This window comes from Psammomys obesus, unplaced genomic scaffold, assembly GCF_907164565.1.
Source record: "Psammomys obesus unplaced genomic scaffold, mPsaObe1.curated_primary_1811, whole genome shotgun sequence".
Classification (NCBI taxonomy): domain Eukaryota; kingdom Metazoa; phylum Chordata; class Mammalia; order Rodentia; family Muridae; genus Psammomys; species Psammomys obesus.
The window spans coordinates 2,573,183-2,598,936 of record NW_026596155.1 but is presented as its reverse complement, the minus strand read 5'-3'; the positions used below and the strand labels follow the sequence as shown (position 1 = coordinate 2,598,936).

General features: G+C 44.6%; 1 protein-coding gene across 7 annotated transcripts in view; it reads right to left on the bottom strand.

Annotated features, from left to right (window-relative positions):
- Wdfy3 (WD repeat and FYVE domain containing 3) overlaps positions 1–25,754 on the bottom strand; it is a 215,502-nt gene that overhangs the window by 72,738 nt on the left and 117,010 nt on the right. For 5 of the 7 annotated variants that reach the window (XM_055594634.1, XM_055594637.1, XM_055594636.1 and 2 more), the window contains 13 exons: positions 23,867–24,098; positions 22,833–22,933; positions 22,502–22,720; positions 20,470–20,651; positions 18,545–18,776; positions 17,096–17,256; positions 14,844–14,955; positions 9,444–9,634; positions 8,306–8,458; positions 6,063–6,136; positions 5,815–5,976; positions 3,650–3,759; positions 232–352 (listed from right to left, as the gene is read on the bottom strand). In XM_055594634.1, the coding sequence (XP_055450609.1) occupies positions 232–352; positions 3,650–3,759; positions 5,815–5,976; positions 6,063–6,136; positions 8,306–8,458; positions 9,444–9,634; positions 14,844–14,955; positions 17,096–17,256; positions 18,545–18,776; positions 20,470–20,651; positions 22,502–22,720; positions 22,833–22,933; positions 23,867–24,098 (2,050 nt within the window). The remainder of the gene's footprint in view (positions 1–231; positions 353–3,649; positions 3,760–5,814; positions 5,977–6,062; positions 6,137–8,305; positions 8,459–9,443; positions 9,635–14,843; positions 14,956–17,095; positions 17,257–18,544; positions 18,777–20,469; positions 20,652–22,501; positions 22,721–22,832; positions 22,934–23,866; positions 24,099–25,754) is intronic. The other 2 variants (XM_055594635.1, XM_055594638.1) reach the window with 1 other exon arrangement.

The window sequence follows — 25,754 nt, the reverse complement described above, 5'->3', positions numbered from 1 at the left end:
TCTATCTATCTATCTATCTATCTATCTATCTATCTATCTATCTATCTATCTATCTTTTTTTTTTGAAACAGGGTCTCACTATATAGCCTTGGCTGTCCTAGAACTCACTACGTAGACCAGGATGCCCTTGAACTTACAAAGATCCACCTGCCTCTGCCTCCCACCTGCTGGGGTTAAAGGTGTGTCATCATTGCCCAGTTAGGACTATCCACTCAAAAAGGTTTCACTTACTGCAGGTTAATGCTCGTCTTTTCTTTAGATGTATAGACCAGCTTTAGCAAGATGCCGAGCAGTCTGTTCCTCAGAAGTATGAGATTAGCAGAGGCGAGACCGCCGAACTCCTCCTCCGCCCCTGAAAGGAAACAAACACGTCAAACACCACAGAGGCCATGGAGGAGATACCCAGTCTGCCTCCTCGCAATCTCCAAGGAAACATTTTCTTTAGAAGGGCTTTCCACTGTGGCCAACAAGAAAACAGAACTGCTTCTTAGAACTCTGACAACCGTTCATGGACAACCCAACGTTATTATTCTCAAAAGCAGCTGTTGATGGAAATTGTATAAATAAGAACAATGGCTCCCTCAGAACCTCAGTTTCTCCAGCATGTCCTTAACAATCCAGGTAAACACAGCACTGAACTCAAGGTCCCAGAACAGGCAACACTTGGCTAAAGCATCAGTCTATGTGGCTGAACCTCCCAGTTGTGGAGACTTGGGGTACTGCAGGTCCAGACCCAGCTGGCCTTCGGCTGCCCTCATCACCCACGATCTGGTAAAACCTCCTGAAATGAACTCAGCACACCTGCAGCTCTCACCAGCCACAGCTAAGAGAACCATCAGGATGACATCTGATCCGATCCCATGTGTCTTTCTGCCTTGCTGTATCCTGCTACCCAATGCTTCCACCGGTGTATCTGAAAAACCCACTTACTTCTGTTCTGTAACTCTAAAGCCTTTGTGAAACATTTCTACAAGAACCACGCTATCTGGAACAACCTGAACCTACATCCCCAGGCCGTGGTCACTTGTTACCAGCTTGAGAATAAGCTTTCTCTTAGTCTCTGAGAGGAGAACCATGGTGTGTGTTGAGACTATATTTTAAAGTTTGAAAATATGAATCATTAGTTTGTTCAACAAACACAATACATAGAGCAAAGTTAGGATTATATAGCTCAGAAGAGGGGCAAATTCCATGCAAAAGCACAAAAAAGAAACTGGACGAAAGCACAGTAGGATTGGCTCAGAGACCCTCACTGGCGTGTCCCAAAAGCCCAGGGCTTGGGCATTAGCCCTGTGCCAGGTATGCTACACCAAGAGAAAGCTGTGTGGCTGGTCTCTATCTACGCTCCCATTTCTGCTAGCACTGAGGCCCAGCCTGAGCTCTCTGCTGTGCTTTTATGCTTCTACTTGTCCGGTTTATGACCTCCTCTAAACTTCACACTATGTTTTAAAATGTGGATTTACCTGGGTGATTACACATGCCTTTAAACTAGCACTCTGGAGGTAGAGGCAGGCAGACCTCTGTGAGTTCAAAGTCAGTCTCATCTATATAGTAAGTTCCTGGCCAGCCAGGGCTATTTAATCCCAGCACTCAAAATGCAGAGGCAGCCTGGTTTATGCACCAGGTTGGGCCAGCCAAAGATACAAACAGAGAGACCTTGACTCCTACCTCCCTTACCTGGAAAAAAGTGAATTTATTGCTTTATTCAATATGATGTTTCAAGTTAACAAAGGGGGACTCAAGAATTCCTCTCCTGAGCAATTAAAAGTGTGTGCAAAAGCATGCCACAGATCTAAGTTGCTGTAAATATTATTTCTTATAAATTAACAATCTATTTAGAAAACTAAAACTCTCAAAAAGTCCTTACTAATTTTTATTTGACTTTCTAATAACTGTCTCCCCTGGTTTTCAAACATAGTTGAAGAGACTGAGCTCCATCTGAAAGAAGCCCCCAGGTTAATTCCCACTGTTGTTTTTCTACAGCTCATCACTCCATCACATACTATTTATATTATTTTACATTCATTAATTTATCAGCGTTCAGCATCATTTCATCCAAGCTATTTTTTGGTAGGTTTATATCCTGAATACTATGTGTGCTACTGGAAAGAAAAAAAGCATGTGGTTTTATTTTTTTTGTGGGATAGCATATCACATTCAACACAATTTTATAGGAAAGCAATAATAAATGTCATCTACAAACCACTGGCATACGGTGATGAGAACAGCCCAGTTGATCTATCTTCTCAACAGAGTCAGCCCTTTGTATATCCTTAGCACAGTATTTACGATCAGGAATTTACAGCACTACTACAGTTATTGAATTGAATGGCTACAAAATATATGGAGGATGGAGAAACAGTTTTTCTGCCTAATTTGTATAATTGGAATAAAAACTACATAGTTTTGAAGCATTTTCATTTTCTAATTGATCTCTTCAGCTTCTAATCGTGTAGAGCCTATAAATAACTTCAAGTGTGGTGGATTAAGTTGAGAGCTTCTATTTCCCCTTCCTAGAAGATCCTTCCTGGTGTACCAGGGGTGAAGGTTGCAGGAGGTGTGGTTGGGGAGATGGACCTGGAACAGGAGGACCAAATGAAAAGGGGGAGGAAGGGAAGGGATGTCTGTCCTTTGAAAGTTGAGGTTCCACCTTCCTCTCTTACTCAACAAGCAAACGAATATATCTACTGTATATGCTTTTGTTCTAAAATTGTTACAATATATCGATACTAATACATTATTATTAATATAAAACGGTGATATTAATAAGTTGATAGCCTTTTTGATTATGTAACAGGTCAACATCAATAGTGCTGAGCAATGAAGAGTCATTCTCAGCGGGAATTAGTTCTACAAGACCCTCACAGACACCAAAATGCATGCGCAAGGCCTTTCCCACCACACAATGGTGACATTTTTGCATATCAACAACACAAACCTCAAACCTGAAATCATCTCTATCTATAATACTTAATACTTCATAAATGCCATATAAGCAGTTGTACTACTCAAGGAACAATAAGAAGATCTGTTGTATATGATAGATACATCGTAATATTTTCCCAGGATACTTTCACTATCCAGCTGGGTTAAACCCACATACATAGAATGTGGGCATGTGGAGAAAGAACTGTGTAAGAACCAGCGATGAAAACACTAAGGTCAATCTAAAAGGTCCTGTCAATGCTTCTCAAACATGCAGCCAAAACCACAAAGGGCTTAAACCCGCATGTCTTAAGGCAAGAAGATACCAAACAAGTTAAAAATTTGTCCATAGACTTGTGAACTCACACCTGATATATTGCTTTCTGTGACACTTACATAAAATGATCCCAGTAGAAAGGTGTTTTCTCTCAATGACTCCTGAATATGAACTTAACAGAGATACTGGTAACACAGACATAATTTAAGAATCAAGTAATTCCAATTACACTAGAGGTGTACCACTATGAATCTAAGATCACGAAAATGTCATAGCCTTTAAAAATTTCAGGCCCTGCTATACTTTTGAATACTTTACAGATTTGATATAAGATAAACATTTCCTAAAAGGCCAAGAAAGTGATAAAGAGAAAAGTTGCACAATATTTTCACATATAATTCAGTCTCATTTGTGTCACACAGGGGCCAACTAGGTAGCTGATTTTACCTTTGGGCAACTCACCACTGTCAGGTTTCTCTTCATTATTTATTTCCATCACCACAAATTTCTCACAAACTGCAAATGTTGGCAGAGTAGAAGAAATGAACTGGCCAAACCTTTAAATAGAACAGAAAATAAAAAGATTTCATTTCTCTTTTCCCTAAATCACAAAATATGCTTTAGGCGACTATATTCTGTTTGTTTCCTCTTGGCCCAAACCTAATGATACCAATATAGCAATGTCGCTAATGTAAGGAAAAATCAGGTTTTTCAGAAGTGTGAGCTCTTTAATGCAGTATCCCACATGTCCTGTGCTGAACAACATGACTGACAGAATTAAAATGCTCTGGCATTATTTGTATGAATCCACAGAAGCCTGATGGTGGACACATGGACACGGACACACACACACATACACACACACACACACACACACACACAGTCTTTCTGTTGTTTTCTGAGACAGGATTTCTCTGTGTAGCTTTGGCTGGCCTGCACTCACTTTGTAGATCAGGCTTCTAACTTACAGACATCCGCCTGCCTCTGCTTCCCTGAGTGCTAGGTGTGTGCCACCACGCCCAGTGACTGACTGACTTTTTAACCATGTGACTTGAAACAAGTAGCACAAGTTCTCTGGGCCCCTGTTTCTTTACTTATAAAGAAAATGGGAAAATTAAAATTCTGGTGAGGTTTGGTGACAGGTTCATCTAAGTGATCACTATAAATGATCATATGGCAGGAAAAAGTCTAAATAAGCAATGGTAATAAAAATAACTGCCCAGGGGTCTTTTCTGAGACTGTTTCTCCAACCAAGGACTATGAATGGAGATAACCTAGAACACCTGCTCAGACGTAGCCCATGGCAGCTCAGCATCCAAGTGGGTTTTCCTAGTAAGGGGAACAAGGGAAGTTTCTGACATGAACTCAGTGGTGGGCTCTTTGACACCCCCCCCACCCCCAAAAGGGAGAAGCAGCCCTTCTAGGCCAAAGAGGAAGACATTGCAGCCAGTCCTGATGAGACCTGATAAACTAGGGTCAGATGGAAGGGGAGGAGGGTCTCCCCTATCAGTGGACTTAGAAAGGGGCAGGGAGGAGTTGAGGGAGGGAGAGTGGGATTGGGATGGAATGGGGGAGAAGCTACAGCTTGGATACAAAGTAAATAAACTATAACTAATATGAAAAAATAAAAATTTAATTAAGAAAAAAAATAATTGCACTGAGCAGTGGCAGTGCAAGCCTGTAATCCCAGCACTCAGCCTGGTCTAAAAAGTGAGTCCAAGACAGCCAAGTATACACAGAGAAACCCTGTCTCAAAAAAACAAAACAAAAAAAGATTACTCAAGTTTTCCACAGTAATCCCAAAGCTCCAGCTTCAAATGTTATAAAGTTAAAAAAGCAAAACAGCTTCCCACAGGGACCCCATGAATAAAAGGAAAGACCACACTTTCTTTATGTTAAGAAAGAAATTACCCACGGCAAGCACGTGCACACTAGAGAGTTGTGTGACTGTGTGTAGATGTGAGTGTGCAGGGATGAATGTGTGTGTGTGGATGTGAGTGTATAAGTGTGAGTGTGTGTGTGCAGGCTTGAGAATGACTCTGGCTTGTTCTTTTGAGGTAGGGGCTCCTCCTGAGCCTGGTACCCCTGCCTGTAAGCTAGGCCAGCAGCCAGCACGTCCCAGTGAGGCCTCTGTCCCTCCTCCCAGGGTGGGGTTGTGGGCACACCTGGCCTGCTTGGCTAACTCAGGTCATCGTTGTTGCAAAGCAAGTGCTCTTCTCACTGAGCCACGTCCTCAGTGACTCTATACCCCATTTCCTACCTGAACAAAATAATACTCAGATTCCATGAGACATTCAAGTATTCAACAATAAAGTACCAGCTGTTTTGGAGTGACGGGGACCAAAGAGAAAAGGGGAAGGCTGTGTGCGTGTGTGTGTGTGTGTGTGTGTGCGTGTGTGACACACACCCTTGAGAATTAACAGGCCTTTGGGAGCAAGGATGGCCACCAAAAATTACTATCCCGGAAGCTTTTATCTCTGGGTCAGCCACACGCCTCCCCATGCCTTACTTGCATACTGCTGACATCACAGCTGTCCCACAGCATAGGGACCAGTTCACCTCACTCCTCTCAGCCTCCAGGGCGCTTCCCGCCAACACGGAGGAGGACCCACCTGAGAAGGTCATTGCTGTTGGGGAAGCCCTGCAGCAGGAAGCTCAGCACGTTACTGATGGCCGCGATGGTGGGCTGCGACAGGGATGCGTCTCGCAGAGTGAGCAGCAGCTTGGGGATCAGCTGGAACTCCCGCATTAGCTTGGCGTTCTTGGAAGCCTCGCTGTAAGAGAAGCGCAGTTTAGCACACCGAGGGACTCTCTCTCTCCTATAAGCGCACAGCTGACTGGCATGGGCACTGGCGAGTACCTGGACTCTGTAAGCAGCTCAATGAAGTGTTCGAACAGAGACAGATGAAGTTCATAGGGCGCGTGAAGCCAGACCTGTAACAAAGCACAACAACAGCACGTTTAAGGCTGAACGTGTCCCGCTGTCACTGCAGCAGAATCAGATGCGGCACACGGGTGCTCGCAGTTTATACAGGTAACTGGACACAGCAGGGAACGGAGGAGAAAACCAGTCACTATAAACAGGCCGAAGTGATAAAAAAAAAATGGAAGCAGCATGCCTTTAGATTCTATCATAAATGTTCTACATATTTAGGAATGCCACGGAAAGATGATCAGAATCAATGACATTTTTAAAGTGTGGAAGAGTGAAAATGGCCACCAAGAAGCGCATTTCATGCAAAAGCATCTTTTCATAAATGAGAGAGGACTTCCTCCCCTTCCATCTGACCCCAGCTTATGAAGGAGGGAGGGTGGGGTTGGGAGGGAAGGAGGGAGGGGGCCATGGCTGGGATACAAAGTAAATAACCTGTGATTAATATAAAAAATAAATAAATTTTTAAAAAAATGAGAGAGAGAAGCATCCTTCAGACAGGAGAATTCCTTGCCAGCAAGCCTCCTGTTACATGAATGTTAAGGAGAAGTAAGGTGGTACAGTTTGGATTCCGCATTTACAAAGACTGTGGCTATGAGGCTGCAAAGGAGGCTCCGCCTGAAAGCCTGTGCTGCTCTTCAGTTCCCAGCACCTGATCACAAAGTGCATGCCAGCTCCAGGGGATGGGAGACCCTATTCTAGCCTCCTTGGCTACTGCACATAGACACTAAGACACCTAAAAAAGAAATAAAAAATAAGATTCTAAAAAAGTATAAAGCGTTGTACATGCCATATATCCGGGCAAATAAAAAAAGATTTTGCAAATTGCATTTTAAAAATAACTTATCATTTAAAGCAAAGATAATGCAAACTATTTTGGAGATTATAAAACAAGAGTATGTATAAAAGCAACACAAGGATGGGAAGGAAGAAATGGACATAGTATAATGTTCTTCAAAGACAAGCCATAGTTTCTAAAAAAATAGTTTTAAAATGTTTGTATGCTGTTATGACCTTTTTATTTATAGCTGTAAAATGGCTGTTTTTTAAAAAGGGGAGAGAGAAAGCAGGGGAGAGTCAAGTTCTTAGGTGGAAATGTCATGGGTAATCATATTAGGAGCAGTGAGAGGAGGAGAGCAGGGTGGTGATGTCTGAGAGCTAGCAGAAGATGCAGGGGCTGCAAGAGGAGAGCAATTGCACATGCTGGGTGTGAAAGATGCTAAGGACTGAGCACGAGGTACAGGGAAGCTGCGAAAAAGCTCTAAAAATATATTTCAGTGAAGTGGTGAGGGTCCATTGTCTGTTTGCCAGACCAAACGTGGTGTAGAAACCATATAAAGAAGAGCCAGGACTTGATGCACGTCTTGCCATCAATAGGGGCCGGTACCACACTGTGTGGCACAGACACAAACATGGAGGCAGACAGGCTCTTCACTCACGATGCCCTGAGACCCTGCTACTTCCAAGCGACTTGTCATGAACATGTAGTATACAACCACGAAAAGGGGACGTGGTGTGGACAGAGGTTAACTGAGCAAAGGCCACGAGCATGCAGTGAGCTGAAAGAACAGCAGAAAGTGCCAAGGGTAATAAGACAGAAGAAGCAGAAACCTTGTTCTTTTTGTTTGTTTCTTTTGCTTGAGAAAGGGTTTCTCTGTGTAGCCCTGGCTGTCCTGGAACTCACTTTGAAGGCCAGGCTGGTGTCAAACTCAGAGATCTGCCTGCCTCTGCCTCCCGAGTGCTGGGATTAAAGGTGTATGTCACTACTGCCTGGGTGAAAACTTTTTTCCTTACAGAAAATATTGTTTTGTTTTTTAACCTATGTAGCTGCTAATAATTCAAATTACAAGTCTAGATTCTATTTAGTGTGGGAAACTTTCTATCAGGATTAATGGAAATGCTATCCTCGTGTAATGCCCAATGAAGCGGGGACGGACAGTTTCAGGGTATATATCATGCATTTAATTTCTGTATCATTTGTAGAGCAGGATATATTTGGAGTAAAGGAAACATAATTCTTCTTCTTAGGTTTTACTAGGTGGCACTGATACGATCATCATGACATTACAGTTTCAGACACATCTCTTTGCAATGGAACAGTTTAATTCTCTCGCAGTAAAGGAAAAGAAGTGTATTTGTCAACGTTACGTCACCAGGCAGTGTGCACTCACTTCAAAGTCACAAAGCAGGTCCTGGAAAGCGGTGGAGTTGGGGATGATGGACGTCTCGTGGCCGCTGTCAACCGTCCCCACCAAGGAGAAGGTCAGGTGGAGGATGTGGCTGTTGAGAAGGGAGCGTTTCTTCTTAAGCAGCATTGCCAGCAGCTGGGGGAAAGAAACAGCGTGGGGCTGCTGACAGATGTGTGCACCTCACGCCACACACTGGGTCACATCCGTGGGTTAATTCTTTGGTGGGTTTATGACATAATGGCATTATGGCAGGTGAAGTCTCACTGGGCGGAATGAACCGCAGGGAATGTGTCTAGAAAGACCACCTGGATTTTCAGGGACAGCAAAGACACGTTCACAATATGGTGATTTTCCATCTAGATAAGGGATCTAAAGATGAAGGGTGTGAAGTGGAGCCACAAAGAAAATGGGACAAGCTTAGACAAATCAACTACCCACAGTCTCTGCAGGCATGAGCCAATTTCATTTCATTCCCTTTCACATGAAGGGAAAGAATGTCTAAGCAAGCAAACTATGATCTGAAAACACGGTTGGCTTCTCTATCCATGGTTTTTAAATGTACAAATTGAGTCCAGTGAAGACTGAAAACATCTTTAGAAACTATGTACAGGCATTTCCTGTAATTATCCCTAACCACTACACTATATAATAACTGTGTATGATAGTATACAATATGGTATATTATATTACACAGCATTGACATTGTATTGGGAGCGACAAACATCTCAGAGATGATTTCAGCACGGGGTAGACACACCCAGGCTATATGCAAAAGCAACATAATCTTATGAGCTGTGCACGGGGAGTTGAGAAAAGTCCTGGCACATTCCTCGGGACATGAGGGGCCAGCTCACCAGGTGGTCAGCGCTGCCAGAAATGACGCGGTCTGCAGGGCACGAGAGACCGAGTGAAAGAGGGGAACTTAAGACACCAGGCTTTAACAAAACCGTATAAACTTCTTCTCACTTGATGGGGGTTTTGTTTGCTTTTTAATTCAAGCCAGTGGCTTTTAAGTTTACTTGGACAAGAGAATTCTACCAGAGTTTAAAAAAATATGAATAGTGAAAATTAGAGTAGTTAGTGAAAAGTAAAGTGAAAGCAAAGCCTGATGGGTACAAACCTGGTATCCCTTGATTCTTTCCATTTCCTTACTGGCTAGTGGGTTGCTCTTGACCACACAAACCAGAGCCTTGACTGCTGCATACAGCCCTTCCACATCAGAGGCCATGGCCACGAGGCCCAGGATGGCTGCAGCTCCTCCAATGTACTGCAAAGTGGTGGCAACAGGCTTGGGGACAAATGTTCTTACCCCTGATTGAAGAGAGAGTGAAAATATATTAACCGTGTGAACATAAGCGAGTGACTCATACAAAGCAGTTTGCTGAGACTCACACACTTCAGTCTTAAGAAGAGCAAAAAGGGAGAATCTGGGAGAAGGCAGTAACTGTTGACTTACATATATCCAGAACTGTGTGAGAAGAGAAGGCAGAATGGGTGCAGAGCAAGCATCAGTTATCTGGACATGGTGCTGGGCCAGAGGCTGACCAGAAACCCAGAGGTCACAGGTGTAAGCTGAGCTAAGTCACAGGGCTGACTCGTGTCTGCTGGGAATACACTCGGGGAATCTGAACGGTGTGCAGGCGAGATGTTACTGCATTTGAAGCATTCAGTAATGTTGGGTTGAGTGTTACCTGCCTGCTCTTCAGGACTGAGCTTTTAAAAGGCTGGGGACGTGGCCCAGCCGTGACGGGTACAGTCTGTGCTTCCAGAGAACTGACTTCAATACTCAGCACTCATATTAGGTGGCTCACAACCTCCTAAAACATCAGTTCCAGGGGATGTAATGTGTTTCGTCTCTGAGGGTACCTGCACATGTGCGCACCTCACCTCCCGCCTACACACAGAATTAAAACAAAAACTAAAAAGTAGTTGGGAACTGTAGTTCCTCTTTCTAAGGATAGAGGAAGACCCTGAGCCCAGGGTCTTGAGATTGGCCACAACATAAAAGACAAAAGGAATCATCATTTTACACTTAGTTAAAATTGTACACAAACTCTCTGTCTCTCTCCTCTCTCTCTCTCTCTTCAAATGATATTACATCATATGGGGTAATAATAACCCCACAAACTATCTAACAAATCCCCAACTAGTACCAGGCATGGGAAGCCTTTCAAGTTGTTGGTCAGGGGAGTCCAAGATTCCCAAACAATACAGCCTATTTCACAATAGCCACAAATGACATAAAGTACCTTGGTGTGAACCTAACCAAGCAAGTCAAAGACTTGTATGAAAAAAATTTCCTGTCTCTGAAGAAAGAATTAGAAGAAGATATCAGAAGATGGAAAGATCTCCCATGCTAATGGATTGGCAGGATTAACATAGTAAAAATGGCCATCCTACCAAAAACAATCTACAGATTCAATGCAATTACCAACACAATTCTTTACAGACCTGGAAAGAAAAATTCTCAACTTCATATGCAATAACAAGAAATACAGATTTGCTAAAACAATCCTCTACAATAAAAGATCTTCTGGAGGCATCTCCATCCCTGATCTTAAGCTGTACTATAGAGCAACAGTAATAAAAACTGTATGGTACTGGCATAGAAACAGAATGGTGGATCAATGAAACCGAAGAGAAGACCCAGAAATAAACCCACACACTTATGGACACCTGATCTTTGACAAAGATGGAAAAACCATACAATGGAAAAACGATAGCATCTTCAACAAATGGTGCTGGTCTAACTGGATGTCTACATGTAGAAAAATGCAAATAGATCCATACTTATCACCCTGTACAAAACTAAAGTCCAAGTGGATCAAAGACTTCAACATAAAACCAGACACATAAAATCGGTTAGAAGAAAAAGTGGGGAAGACCCTAGAACTCATTGGTACAGCAGACAACTTCCTGAACAGAACAACAACAACACAGGCTCTAAGATCAACAGTCAATAAACGGGACCTCATGAAACTGAAAAGTTTCTGTAAAGCAAAGGACACTCTTATCAAAACAAAACGAATGCCTACAGATTGGGAAAGAATCTTCACCAACCCTTTATCTGACAGAGGGCTAATATCCAGTATATATAAAAAAAACTAAAGAAGCTGAAAAACAACAAACCAAGTAATCCAATTAAAAAATGGGGAGCAGAGCTAAACTGAGAATTCTCGATAGAGGAATATCGAATGGCAGAGAAACACTTAAAGAAATGCTCAACCTCATTAGCCATCAGGGAAATGGAAATCAAAACGACCCTGAGATTTCACCTTACACCCATCAGAATGGCCAAGATCAAAAACTCAAGTGACAACACATGCTCTGGAAATCAATCTGGCGCTTTCTCAGACCACTAGGAATAGTGCTTCCTCAAGATCCAGCCATACCACTCCTAGGCATACATCCAAAAGAGGCTCAAGTACACAATAAGGACATTTGCTCAACCATGTTTGTAGCAGCTTTGTTTGTAATAGCCAGAAGCTGTAAACAGCCCAGATGCCCCTCAACTGAAGAATGGATGCAGAAATTGTGGTACATCTACACAATGGAATATTACTCAGCAATGAAAAATAGGGAAATCATGAAAATTGCAGGTAAATGTTGGGAACTGGAAAGGATCATCCTGAGTGAGCTGTCCCAGAAGCAGAAAGACACACACTGTATATACTCACTCATATAGACATATAATATAGGATAAACCTACTAAAATCTGTACATCTAAAGAAACTAAACAAGAGGAAGGATCCTGACTAAAATGCTCAATCCCCATCCCGAAAGGCAAAGAGGATGGACATCAGAAGAAGAAGAAAACAGGAAACAAGTTAGGAACCTGCCACAGAGGACCTCTGAAAGACTCTGCCCTGCAGACTATCAAAGCAGATGCTGAGACTTAGGGCCAACTATTGGGAAGAGTGCATGGAATCTTATGAAAGAAGTGGGAAACAGTAAGATCTGGAGAAGACAGGAACTCCACAAGGAGAGCAACAGAACCAGAAATTTTGAACAGAGGGGTCTTCCCAGAGACTCATACTCCAACCAAGTACCATGCATGGAGATAACCTAGAACTCCTGCACAGATGTAGCCCATGGCAGTTCAGTGTCCAAGTGGGTTCCATAGTAATGGGAACAGGGACTGCCTCTGATATGAACTGATTAACCTGCTCTTTGATGACCTCCCCCTAAGGGGGGAGCAGCCTTACCCGGCCACAGAAGATGACAATGGAGCCACTCCTGATGAGATCTGATAGACTAAGATCAGAAGGAAGGAGAGGAGTACCTCCCCTATCAGAGGACTTGGGGAGGAGCATGCGTGAAGAAGGGGGACGGTAGATAGGATTGGGAGTGGAGGAGGGAAGGGCTTATGGGGGGATATAAAGTGAATAAAGTGTAATTAATAAAAGTTAAAAAAAGAAAGAAAGAAAAGCACTCAAACAGAAAACAACAACAAAACCCTCACACTTTGGATATAGGACTTAGAGGATTTGAGCTGGAACTGACTCAAAAGCCCCTTCCCTGGGGACTAGTTTTCACAGTGCTGGAGGGTGACCTGCAAGCTGCTAAGGAGGAAAGCAATCACGAGTCCCGGCGTCCTAGCCAGGTGAGGCACCTGTGACCCATGCAAAGACCAACAGGCCAGCTGTCCCTAAAGGTGCAGTAGCGGCACTGCTATCTTGGCGGTGACCAGCACGGGTCTAATTGGACTGAGGGTCCACTAAACAGCAGGGAACGTATTAGCCCGGTACTGCAGGCCTAATAAGGCTGGCTCGGAGGAGGACCTTCTACAGCTCTTAACTGCATTCTAAATACTCATCTTTAGGAGCACAGATAAGGGTAGATCTCACGCCTCAGCAAAGTTTCTTTTTGCAGCAGCAGGAGACCATTATGGAAAAGCCATGACTGGTCAAAAGGAGATCACGTGATCATGCAGTCCCCAGCCCCAATAGCCTCTTCTCTCAGGGAACATGGTGGAATGGGGGGAGGGGGGAGGACGCAAGAGCCAGCAGGGCTGAAAGTCAGCTGTGAAATTTTGTCTCTTACAAGTTCAAGAGAAGCTATGCCCATGAAATCTCAACAACAGGACTGCCTAAAGATCTGAGCAATTCCAACAAAAGCTGACACTCCCCTGCAGATAAAGATCCCAGGAGGCCCTGTCCCTTGATGAAGGGTGCCAGCCGCTGGGAGAGAAAATCATTCTCTACCACAGATGCTGTGGGTTATTCAACACCAGTGGTCAGCGTGAAAACGTGTGCATGCAGGCAACAGAACAGACTCAGCAGGCTATGTTTGTAAGCTGGTTCGTTCATATGAATATGTAACAACGGAGTATAAAGAAAAGGTGTGAATTTGGAAAGCGGGGAGGAGAGTGGTGCTCAGACTTGAGAGGGGTAGGATGGAGGAGAGAAACGATGCAATTATAATTTAATTAAATAAAAAATACAAACATACCTACCTACTAATATGAATTTAATATTTATAGGCTTTGTAACATTTTAATACCTGTGAACACTGAATTTTGAAAAACTATTTTTTAAGGCGATCGGGGTAAATGTTACGTCACTGGGAGCATAAATGCTTGGCCTGGGTCACTAAGTAAGAGAGCAGAAGTTGGAACCTGGTCTGAGCATGCTTTGTTCATCACTTCCCACCACAGCGCACTGCGCTGGAGCTCTGGAAAGAACGCCAAGCATTGCTCCCTAAGTATATGCTGAATCAGAAAACGGATTACTACCATGTGTTTAATCAAGCAGGAAACTGTTTTAATAATGCAATATATCAATAAGGAAAAGCAGGATCAGGATGCAGCAATCATGGAGCACTAAAAAGTGCAGAAGCTGGTTAAACATAGACGCTGGGCCAGCAAACCTGTTTGTTCATCTGCACACTTTCATCACTGCTCCTGAAGGCTGGGTGGACCCTTACATCGTGTCTTAGGGTCCCTCATCCCCAAACTTCAATTCTGCTTAAGGCACAGAATGCAGGGAGCTCTAGGGATTTGGCAACTCTGACATTCACTACAGCTGGACATGGCGTCTACTCTTAGAAGCTCTTCCTTTTAGCTCTTTCTGTTGTCTGGAGATGCTGGGGCATGAACCCGGGGCTTCTGGCACATGGGCTTGGGCTCCCCTCCGGAGCTAGAGGGGAGCCAGTTCTTATAGATCATTTTGAAGTAACGGAAAGACGCACGAGCAAAACGCTGAACTCAACCATGACAAAACGCTTTGCTTACACACCTGTTTTTTTGTTTTGTTTTGGTTTTGGTTTTCACACCTGCTTCAGGTGTTCTGCAGTATGGAAGCTCAGAAGCCAAGGAGGTTTTACGACAGCTCACGATTTTTATTTAAATTTGCCTCGGATTTGGGAATAACCCGGAAACAGGGCCAACACACTACAGCTCAAGCACTTCAAAATATTAACCTGGGACATTCTTCTTCCCCATTTATATGTGTATGAAGGGAAGAAATGCAAACTTGACAGCAAAGAAAGAGTTCGGAACAACAAAGACCATGTAACTCACCCAGGTAGCCAATGAGAGCAGCCCCGATCGTGCGTGCCGGCCCGTTGAGATGGCCTGCTGCGTTGTGCACCAGCTTCACGGGCGTGGCGTTCTCGTGGGAGGAAATGCCTAACTGGAGAAGAGGAGGAAAACAGCATAATCATAGAAGAAGAGCCCAGCACGCTGATGCCACTTTTACAACCCATAACAAATCCTTTCTGTCTCCTACTTAGCATAATGTCAAGTGTGAGTATTCTTAAAAAAAAAAAAAAAAAAAGTTTTTTTTTTTTTTTTTAAATTAGGCAAGCACTTCCAAAGTGTGAAACTTCAAAAAAAAAAAGCAATTTGAAAAGCAGTCTAGAGAGATAAAGATGGCAGAGAGGTTTAAACAGTGCTCTGAGAGTCCTCCTGAGGGAACCTCCTAGGCTCGGAGGCTGCCCACCATTAACATTGTTGACAAGTCAGTTTTATTCTAGATCAAATCAGCTTCATCTGTATAAAATTTCCAGGATTGCAGATGAAACGTGAAGAAGGCATCAAACACGCCGACTAGGCTCTACCATCATAGAGCCAGGAACAGATGAGCTTTTACCTAACACCACCAGTTAAACAACAACAACACAGCCAAGTGTATGTGGTTGGTCAAGCTTAGAAATTCCGAATCTGGGACGCTCAGGCCGGGGATGTGAGCAACTTAGTGAGAAGGTGCCTCAGAAGGCCACAAGCTAACAAGCCAACCAAATAAATTACCAAACAGAAAGGAGCAGTTGTGTTCTCTATTGCTATAAAGGTCAACTTCTTTTCTGTTTTGTTTTTTCAAGACAGAGTTTCTCTATGTAGCCTTGGCTGTCCTGGACTCACTTTGTAGGCCAGGCTGGCCTGCGCCTCAGAGAGATCCACCTGCCTCTGCCTCCCTCTCTGAGTGTTGGGATTTACAGCCACTGCATACGGCTATAAAGGTCAACTTCTTAATTAGCTTTTTGTGGAACCTGGATCACACTCAGGGCCCTGGTGTGTGGTGGACAGGTGTTCCACGGCTGAGCTACATGCATGGCTGGAATCTAAACTGCCAACCTAAGCGCTGATACTCAGCAAGACATTCTAACTTTCCTAATTAAGCTAAATGTCTAAATATGCTTGGCCTATGTTAGGAGCAAAATAAACCTAACATCAATGGCACACGAGGGTAGCAATATGAAAATATGCTAATTAGAGTCCCAAAATAAACTAAGAAAATGCAGCAGAAAGAGGTATTTGCAAAAATAATTACTGACAGTTAGTGAAAAATGTAAATTTATAGTTCAAGAGAGTTAATGAACCCAATAAGAACACAAGCTTTTCAAAAAGCTTAGGTATATCACATTTGAATTTGTAGAGATCAAATAGTAAAAACAAAGCTGAACGCACCCAGAGAAAAATGACTTCAAATGTTCCAGGTTTGCGTCAGAAACTAGACAACAAAACAACAAAGGGCGTATCTTGGCTAGCCTGAATCGCCAACTTGACACAGCCTAGAATCATCTGAGAGAAGAGCCTCCAATAAGGAATTGCTTGAATCTGACTGGCTTGTGCCATTCTGTGGGTAGCTGTCTTACTAAGTGACACAGGCTGGCCCACTGTGGGTGTCACCACCTCTGGGAAGGTCATCTGGAGCTGTGTGAGAAACAAGCCGGCTCTGCATGAATCTGTGAAGCAGCCAGCAAGCGTGGTCCTCCGCTTTCTACTTCCACTTCCTGCTTGAGTCCCCGCCCTGCTTCAGGGATGGACTGAAATCTGTGAGATGGAATGAATCTTTTCCTCCCCGAGCTGCTTTGGGCCAAAGTGTTATGCCACAGCCACAGAATGAAAGCAGAACGGGAAGTGGGCAGCACATGAGGTACTGAAGGAGGATGCTTGTCACCACAGAGCATTACACTCAGTAAGGCTGCCCAGCAGGGAGGAAGACCCCATCAGTCTCTATGGCTGCTTTACGGAACTACCCACAAGTGAACCATGACAGAAGTTTATTATCTTGGTTCTGAGGGTCTCATGCAAGACATGGTCCTGATGGCCTACAAGCAAGGTGTTGCCAGGGCTGTGTTCTGTGGAGAATAAGCCTTTCCCTTCTTCCTGCACTTGTGGGGCCATGGCCCCTGTGCTCATCTTCAAAGGCAGCAATATCCCATTCTACTGTGTCGGTCTTCACCTCTGAGAGACCGCTGTGCCCTGGCTGTGCCCCTCTCTACACTATCATCCCAGGGAGAGTGCACAACCGCTGGGAAGCATTCACTTACCTGCTTAGCAATCGCTTTGCTGTCTAGCTTGTTATAGACCTTCCGGATTCTTGCCACCGTTAGGGAGGACACGGAGAGCGCGTATAGGCCAAAGGACACCTTCTCCTCTGCAACCAGCGAGACAGGGGATGGGATGACACCTTCAGACTTTGCGTCTTTGCCTTCAAAAGAAGAAAAATTCTTCTCACACACGTCACGTTTCTCCATCCCCAGAACAAAGTGTTTATTCTTATTGTCATTCCTGCCTAAGCGGACTTAAACCTTTTGTAAAGTGAAAAGGAGAGCCACATTTGAAAGCCATTTTACTTAATTTTCAGCTCTTGTCTAGGTGTCTGAATACAGCACAGGAAAGGCCTTGCCAGTCATACACTGTGCACTGTTTTACTCTCACAGCACCTTCGCCTAAGTTTGACTGCAGAGGAAGCAAAAGATGTTGGTAACTAACCAGTCATCAGACCGAATGAAAATGTCCACAGTGAGGGGACTGGCTGCACTCTCCTTAAGAGCTCTCGCCTACTGCAGGGTAGCAAAAAACTTTGGAATCTCACTCCACTACTTAAAATCTGCACGGCAAACCTACTTGTCTGGCTGTCTCAGTTTATAAACCAATGAAACGAAAGTGCTAATGGTGGGTGTGAACACTGTTTTGAGAGAAACAAACATGAGGTGGAGCTGAGCAGATACGCCCTTTGGGCATATTCACTGACTAGCACATGCTGAGTTCCAGTGCCAGCTCTCATTGACCGCCTGCACATCAACGCTGAGTGAACAGGCGGAGTTCTCAATCCTCATCAGCGGAATCAGAATGTATTTGTCGCAACGTCTCTGAGACTATGAGTGGAATGAGAACAAGGAAAAGTCGGCAGATGTGACACATCTGTATAGCACAAATAAACTGTAGCCAACAGCAGTTCCTTTATTCTGTATTTCTTTGAACAAAAGTGATTTCAAAAAATGAACTATTAGGAGTAACAGCTTTAATCTTGAAACCATGTCTGTGTTTGCTGGACCCACTTGCTCCATTAATAACATTGAGGTACTTTCAATCATGTCATGTAACAGAAGTTACAGATGGAAAACAGGATTGAAGCTGTCACCTCACGGGGTAGATACTCTCACCTTTAACCTGAGAAGAAAACCTGGAAAATTCATTAGCGAACAGATAATGAGTGAGAAAAGTACCTCGTGGCCGTGGGGCGGGGCATGATACCTGAGTTGACATATCTCTTATTTGCAGTGCTGAGAAGTGAACACAGGGCCGTAGCCGCTGGCTATGCACTCTTAAGCCTGAGCTGTCTCCTCAGCCCCCAGAGAACATTTTTAAGAGGAGTGACCGGTAAAGCTACCCTGAAGAAAAGGAGTGGAAAAAGCTCTTTCCCAGCCAAACATATGCACCCAGGCTGCAGGACTTTCGCCCTGCACAGCGTCAGGGACCGCTAGTGAACTCACACGGCGTGCAGACGGCCTGAAAACTTCCAACGTAATTTGGTCCAAGTTCATAAATCGTCGTAACGCTGGAAGGAGGTAAAACTTCTTCTAGGAAGTGAGTGGGTCCCAGGCGCCAAACCAAGGAAGCGATCTGGCGCTGCGCGGGCGGGGTTCCGGCGTAGGCGTAGACTGTGCTCAGCACTGGGGGGTTTGCGGAGCCGGAGCCCCCAGGGGTGCTGTGGACATAATGCAGCTGTAGGAGACACAAGTGTGAGGCGTGACAAACCTTTACAGCAGGAGTAGCTACTTTATTACACGTACTTCCATCACCTCAGTCTGTAACTGGACGCGGCTGTGGCAGTTTAAGACCTGTCACCAAATTCTCACAAAGTAAGTTATATCTAGAAATGACAGCAAATGCAGGGACACTGTCACTTCCCCGCTCTACTTAATCAAGTCAATGATGCTTCTCTGAAAATGTAGTGTTCCCAGCTCTATGATAAAACCACTTTCGATGTGAGTCTGCTAATTAAAAAAAAAAAAAGTATCTTAAATAGTTAGAAAAAAATAAAACCTGTAATTTACACGCACATATATTAGCTCTACAAAATAGGAATGGTTGGTTGACAGTCCTAGAGTTGAAAATGCTTTTATTTACTGATGAGACACCTTCATTGTCAATGAGCCCATTTAAAATAAATACATATTCAGGTAGGGTCTGAGACGAGATGCTGGGCTGCCGCCTGCAGAGGCAGCTTGTCACATGAGAGCGACACTTCCATTCATCTGTTTCTTCATGACATCAACCAGCTTCAAATCACGTCTGTTATTCTATGTATACTAAAGAATTGTCCCAGAGTTGTTGCAGGCATGCTGGTGAAGACGCACGTGTCCATACTGTCCCCTGACTCAGTACATATATGTATATGTATGAGTATTTATACATATGTATGTGTTTGTATGATGATGATGTGTACCCAACATCTTTATTTTCAATATTAATAAGAAGCCAACCACTGGAGAATCCAGAGACTCATGGCAAATGCCTCACGTACACAGTGAAATCAATCGATTCTGCGATGGGACAGCTTAGCATTTACCTTAGCGTAAACTATCACAATAAAACATCACTGTGGTCAGGAAACTCACACAAGGAAGCTGCTCTTTTCACACAAAAAGACCAATTTGCTTTAGCTATTCTTTCAAGTAATATCAGTGTAAGCTGGACACTGTCTGTAGAAAGTACAGCTTACAGGCTGGCCCAGAGTGCTGAGGACAGGAGGTGCTTCAGACAGAATCTTCCAGACTCTGGATCACCAGTGCCAACTTCACCACTCGGAAAATGTAAAAATCAAAACACTTTAACTGTGCTTTGTGTGTGTGTGAGAGAGAGAGATGCCGACACTCACAAGGCTTTAGATCTGAGTACTTTGAACTTCACGTTTGGAGAAATTCAGTGGTAACAACACCATCTTCACTAAGAAAATGAGTCCTTTGTACTTCCTCCCGGTTGCTCCTGAACACTAGGGTTCGACACTCCCTCTTGATTGATGCTTACCCCCATTCCTTCAGCAAGGAAGGCGGGGGACAGCTCATCAAATCCAGTGCCCATTGCACACCATGAGACTCTGACCTGGGTTCTCTGCACCCTGGTGAAAACATAGGCGCAGTGGGCAGAATTGGTAATAGCACTGGAGAGACGAGGGCACTAGGATACTAGGATACTGGGTGCTGGGCCAGCTAATGCAGTCCTTCAGTGAACTGAGTCCAGAGAGGGGCCTCAGAGAACGATGTGAGCAAGGGAAGACAGCCAATGCACGTGCACAGCTGCATACAATCACCCACACTCAAACTCACGTGCACACACACGCGCGCGCGCACACACACACACACACACACACATATCATCATCTTCTCTGCTGTGTGTCCTGCCGCGGAGCACTCACCTTCACAGTGTTGACCAGCTGCCCGTCCACATAGAGGGCCGCAGTGCTGTTCTTCAGCATGCCCTTGCTCATGAGCAGAACCAGGTGGTGCCACTGTCCTTCCACGATCAGGTCCCCACAGCGGAAGCGGGCACAGCACGGGAGGATCTCGTAGAAGGAGGACTCCTCGCTGAAGTCATCAGCTACACAGAGGGCAGAGGGGAAGGATGTCAGCGCTCGTCCTCACTGCCCCCATGCCAAGCTCCTGCGCTCGCCCTCGATGCCCCCGGGGCCAACCCCTGGCTTCCCGTGAGGACTGAGTTCCCAGGCGGCCTCCCCAGCCAGCACTGCCTGACAGCTCCTGACAGCTACTCAGCACTGCGCTGAGAAAAGTAAAATACAGGAGAGAGAGAGAGAGAGAGAGAGAGAGAGAGAGAGAGAGAGAGCCTACTTCTCTTAGTTCTCCCTTGCTTATTTCTGAGATTATAACTTAATTACATCACTCCCTTCCCTTTCTTCCTCTAAACCCTCCCCACCTCAACTCTCCCAGCTCCTTCCTATCTCCACACTCAGTAAACTGTTAAGGATAAAGTTTGATCAACTAGAACAAAAAAAAAAAAAAAAAACAATGGGGCTGAATTAATTTCATTTTCATCTAACTGAAAATTAATCCACTGTCCCCCGTTCTGTTTGTTGCTGCTGGTGGTGCTCAGAGTCGCACCCAGAGCCTGGCCTGTGTGAGGGTGTGTTCTGCCATTGATCGACAACAGCCCTATCCTGTCTCACTGTTTATAATGAGAGGCAGATGGTAAAAACACACTGAAAAGGGGGCACAAAGGAGCTAACACAACCCATAACCACACAACTTACAGCACAAAGTAAATGCATTTGAAAGTAAAATGACAATTACATGAAAGAACTATCAATAAAATGTCAGTTATTCTTTGGGCTATCAAGATAGCTATTACAGTGAACATTAGATTATATTTCAGAATGAGAATTCCTTGAAGAATTAACATAGTATGGATACAAAATCCACAGTGTGATGTAAAGCTGGAGCAGAGGCAGAGGCAGAGGCAGTCAGATCTCTGTGAGTTCGAGGCCAGCCTGGTCTATAAAGCAAGTCCAGGGCAGCCAAGGCTACTCAGAGAAACCCTGTCTGGAAAACCCAAAAAAAAACAAAACCAAAACCAAAAATAAATAAAAGAACAAACAAATAAATGCAGTTCCACTACCAGTGTGGAAATATAAGCACCAAGCTTAGGACACTGAATTATAAAATGATTTTCATGGTTCCTGAGGGAAAGTGGCCTTAAGGAGGGAAAAAAAAAGCAATCATGATTTTTATACTGCCCCTACCCCGAAGAACAGACTGACTACAAAGACCAAAGAACATTAATTTTGAAGGGAAGACGCAAGATCAAAGGGGATGGTGGGGAGGGGGGCGGCAGTACGTGACAAGGCACCCCAGAAGGTCGGGCCAGAAATGGTGTAAATGAGGAAGAACACAAAAACCAAATGCCACCGCAGGGCAGCAGGAAAACGAGAGCTGTGTTCATCTGTTTACAACTCACGGAAGCCTTCCGCTTCAGAAACAGATCCTCAGCCCTGAGAACTTTGAAATAATCACACGGGTACTCCGTGTCGTGTGAGGTACCATGAACAAAGCCAAGAGACCTTCTGATTAAACGTCAAGGCTGACAGAAACATCCCATCAGTATTTACCACCAACCACGTGTCAATCAATGAAATGTTTTGGTTAGAAGAACAAAAGTTAGATGACAAAAATTCTTTTGTATATAACTTTTATATTCAGAACAAAGAAAACTGAGTCATCTGGGGTTTATGTTTATGAACTGTTGGGAGGATCTTCCCGAATGCCTTGAGTCTGCACTTCTCAAAGATTTCACACAGCATATGAGTCTATAGCCTGTTCTGTGCTATCCCAACTAAAACTAAAGAGGATTGCCACTTTGAACTCAGAAATGAAGATAATTACGATGAACTCTTCACTTACAGAACCAGAAGAGAGCACGAACAGACTGGTACTGACCGTAACTTTGGAGCAGCTCCTCCTTCGTGGAAACAATCAAGGACCGGTCCTTTGCAGATAGGACTATGGCAAGGCACACATAATGCTGCTCAGAAGAATTTGCTCGCCGCACAACAGTGAGCAGCCTGACGGGGTGGTTGTTTGGGGGGGAACTGAAGTGCTCGATGCAGAACCAGCAGGAATAGCTTAGACCCGAAGGAGGAGGAAAGAACCGCTCACCTGGAGTGAAAGAGAAGACAATGAAAACGCACTGCAGCGCACACCCCTGTTTGTAAAGCAGGCCATGACAGCTGTTAGCCAAAATATCTACTGGAAAAGGAATGACATTTACCGGAACCAATGCCACTGACCACGGCCCCATCAGTAAGACCTGTCGTGACAGCATTGTTGGTGGGGGCGTTATGGGGAGCCAAGCTGGGCAGAAACAGGCAGCTAGGAAAGAAAACACATCCGGCTTAGAGGCCAGCTCTGTCTAAACATAATGGTCATGCAAAATTGAAAGAAATGGCTGAAGTACAACTGTGTAACTGTTGCTAGCAATCAGGGATTATCATATTATCCAGGGAAATAACGTGAGAATGTCACATGATGAATTTTAAAACTTGTAACAGTATCATTTATACTTTATTTAAAAATTTTGGTTGGATTTACATATGCATTCTTAATTACATATACTCTTAATAAACACTTGAGTAATTTCATAATCACAGGGAAAAAAAAGTCTCCCTGCAATGCTTCGTCACAGTGCAGCCCTGGACATATCTGGGTGCACTGACAGAGCGGACTCGATGGGAGCCTCCGCTGCGGCCTCTCTGATCGTAGCGGTCTCCTGGTATTTAAGGTTTCCCATGTGATGTCATGGCACCAAGTAGTCATACAGCTGATGCCACTATCTGAAGACAACATGAGAGAACCCAATCAGAGCTCTGCATCTCATTCTACCTCATGTCACTTACTACACCGGGGGCTGGCTGACTTTTGGAAAGGAGCCAGGTGAGCCACCTAATTTGTGCAGGAAGCTTCCAACGAGGGTGGCACAACTCTGACCGTCAGAGAAGATACATGACCCTGTAAAATGTCTTCATCCACAAGCACGCTTTAAAAAAAACCTTACCCAGTCATGGACCTTCAATTACAAATTCCATCATCATGCCAACACAGTTAATATGATAAGCAATCCAAAAAGCTTAAACAGAGAAATCTTAAAACAGCCTGCTCAAAGAACTGGATCACTTGAAAATATACGGTAGACCATGTATCACAGCCTATCTTAACCCAGCAATTTAAAGCCAAAGTCTATTGGCAAAGATCTAAATGAGGCTCAAGATAATGGCGCAAGGCCTGGTGACCTTGCAATTTCCTTACCCAAAGCCTTCAAGGGATGTGTCAAATTCAACAAAAGCTGGAGTAACAGATGAACCATGAAGTCTGATGTCATGAGGGGTTGTCATGGAGACAAGACATTTCACCCTGGTCAAGGGCACAGTGCTTCCTTCTGCAGACTTGACCAGACTTTTGCTTATCCGGTAATGGTTATCTTCATGTGAGCTGAAGACGTTGTCGGAACCCAGACCTTCCAGAGAGGTGGTCACACTGCCTGCGATCCAAAAATAAATCTCTTGGGAAAATGTACTGAATTTCAAAGTAACTCCAACCAGGCTGATTAGTTTTCAGATGCTGGAATTTTCTAATACCGTTTGTGCAGCTGCAGTGTTACACGGTCCCTTTCAGAGGCGGAGAGCTCGCTTTCCCTTTGTGACTTACTATCAAAGCAACATGCACACCGCAGAAACATCAGATGCCAGAGTATTAAAGAGAAGAGAAGCGCCCGCAGCCACCGCTCAACCCACCCCTGCAAAGTAACGTCATCTCAGTTCAGGGGTGCACTCTTATTTCTCAACTGTACGTCTCATCATTTCTCTGTGAAAGGAAAGCAGTTTCTTCTACAAGCACCGTAATGGAAAGAAAGGAACGCTGCTAACTCAGAGGCGAGCAGCGACACTCGCCTCTCCTGTCTTCCTCATCTTCCGTACCGTGTATCCACCACGATAGAACATGGTCATAAAAACACTGAGTTTAAGGATCCCACATGTGCACACGTGCTGATGAACAGTCCTGTCTTCCCAGGGAACATCTCAAATGCAACGACGGAAATGCTCACCCTGAGGATGAACCCCAGGGGTGCACAAGCTACTTCCCTTCCATGCATCTGACCCTGGGTCAGCAGAAGAGTGTTTTAATACTCTTCCACGGAGTAACTACTTTTCTCTCTATTCTTAACATAGAAAATTACAACTCAAATCTAAAGAAATGTGTAAAACACAAAAACAAACAAGAGCACATACAGAAGATGTCTATTAATTAATACAAAGAACTGTAAGACATTCTGCCTTTCCATGAAACCACGCTGAACTCCAAAGCTCTTAAGTTTCCATAACACAGCGCTCAGTATCTGGTGATGAGCAGTAGCAGGGAGCAACGGCTGCAGATTGGTAATGCAACTTCAGAATTTTCACCTCAAAATGGAAGGGAATGATCCTGACATACATTATCAAAAGTAGCACTGGTGGTGGGGGTGGGGGTTGTCTTAGTGACAGAGCAGCGGCTAAGCCTGGGCAAGGGCCTTGGATCCATCCCTAGCATATCAAAACCCAGAGGACAGAAAACACAAACCAAGGAAACGTGGTCACACAGACTCTCTAAGGGTCACTGTGCATGCTGCGCTAGCACTGTCTACTTGACTGTCATCCGAAGGGCCTTCCCAGCCTTACGACCAAGGCTAACAGTGACCCAAAAGGAGTTGCCATAAAACCACACAAGGAACCACGGAAGGCAATCCAAAAGCCACAAGATTAGTCATGGGATACAATCCAGTGCGGCTGCGCTCCACCAAGACCCTTCCTACTAGTTCTGGGTGGCCGGTGCCTGTCCATGACCTGACAGACTAGTGGGCAGTGTCTGCACCTGCTCACTCCCTGGGTCATTTTTCTTCCCTCTGCTCAGTGTGGCATCTCCTTGGAGGCTACTCAGCAAACCTGCCCCAGCTGTCTAGGAGACTACACCCACCCTTGTTCTCCTCATCCCACTGTTGATTCCGTTCTGTCTGTTCTGTGCTTCTTTCAAAGTATCGTGTGGGATGAGTTGTTTTGTTCCTGTGAACAATCCACAGGGCACCTGCCCTCCATGACAGGGCACCTGCCCTCCGTGACAGGGCACCTGCCCTCCATGACAGGGCACCTGCCCTCCATGACAG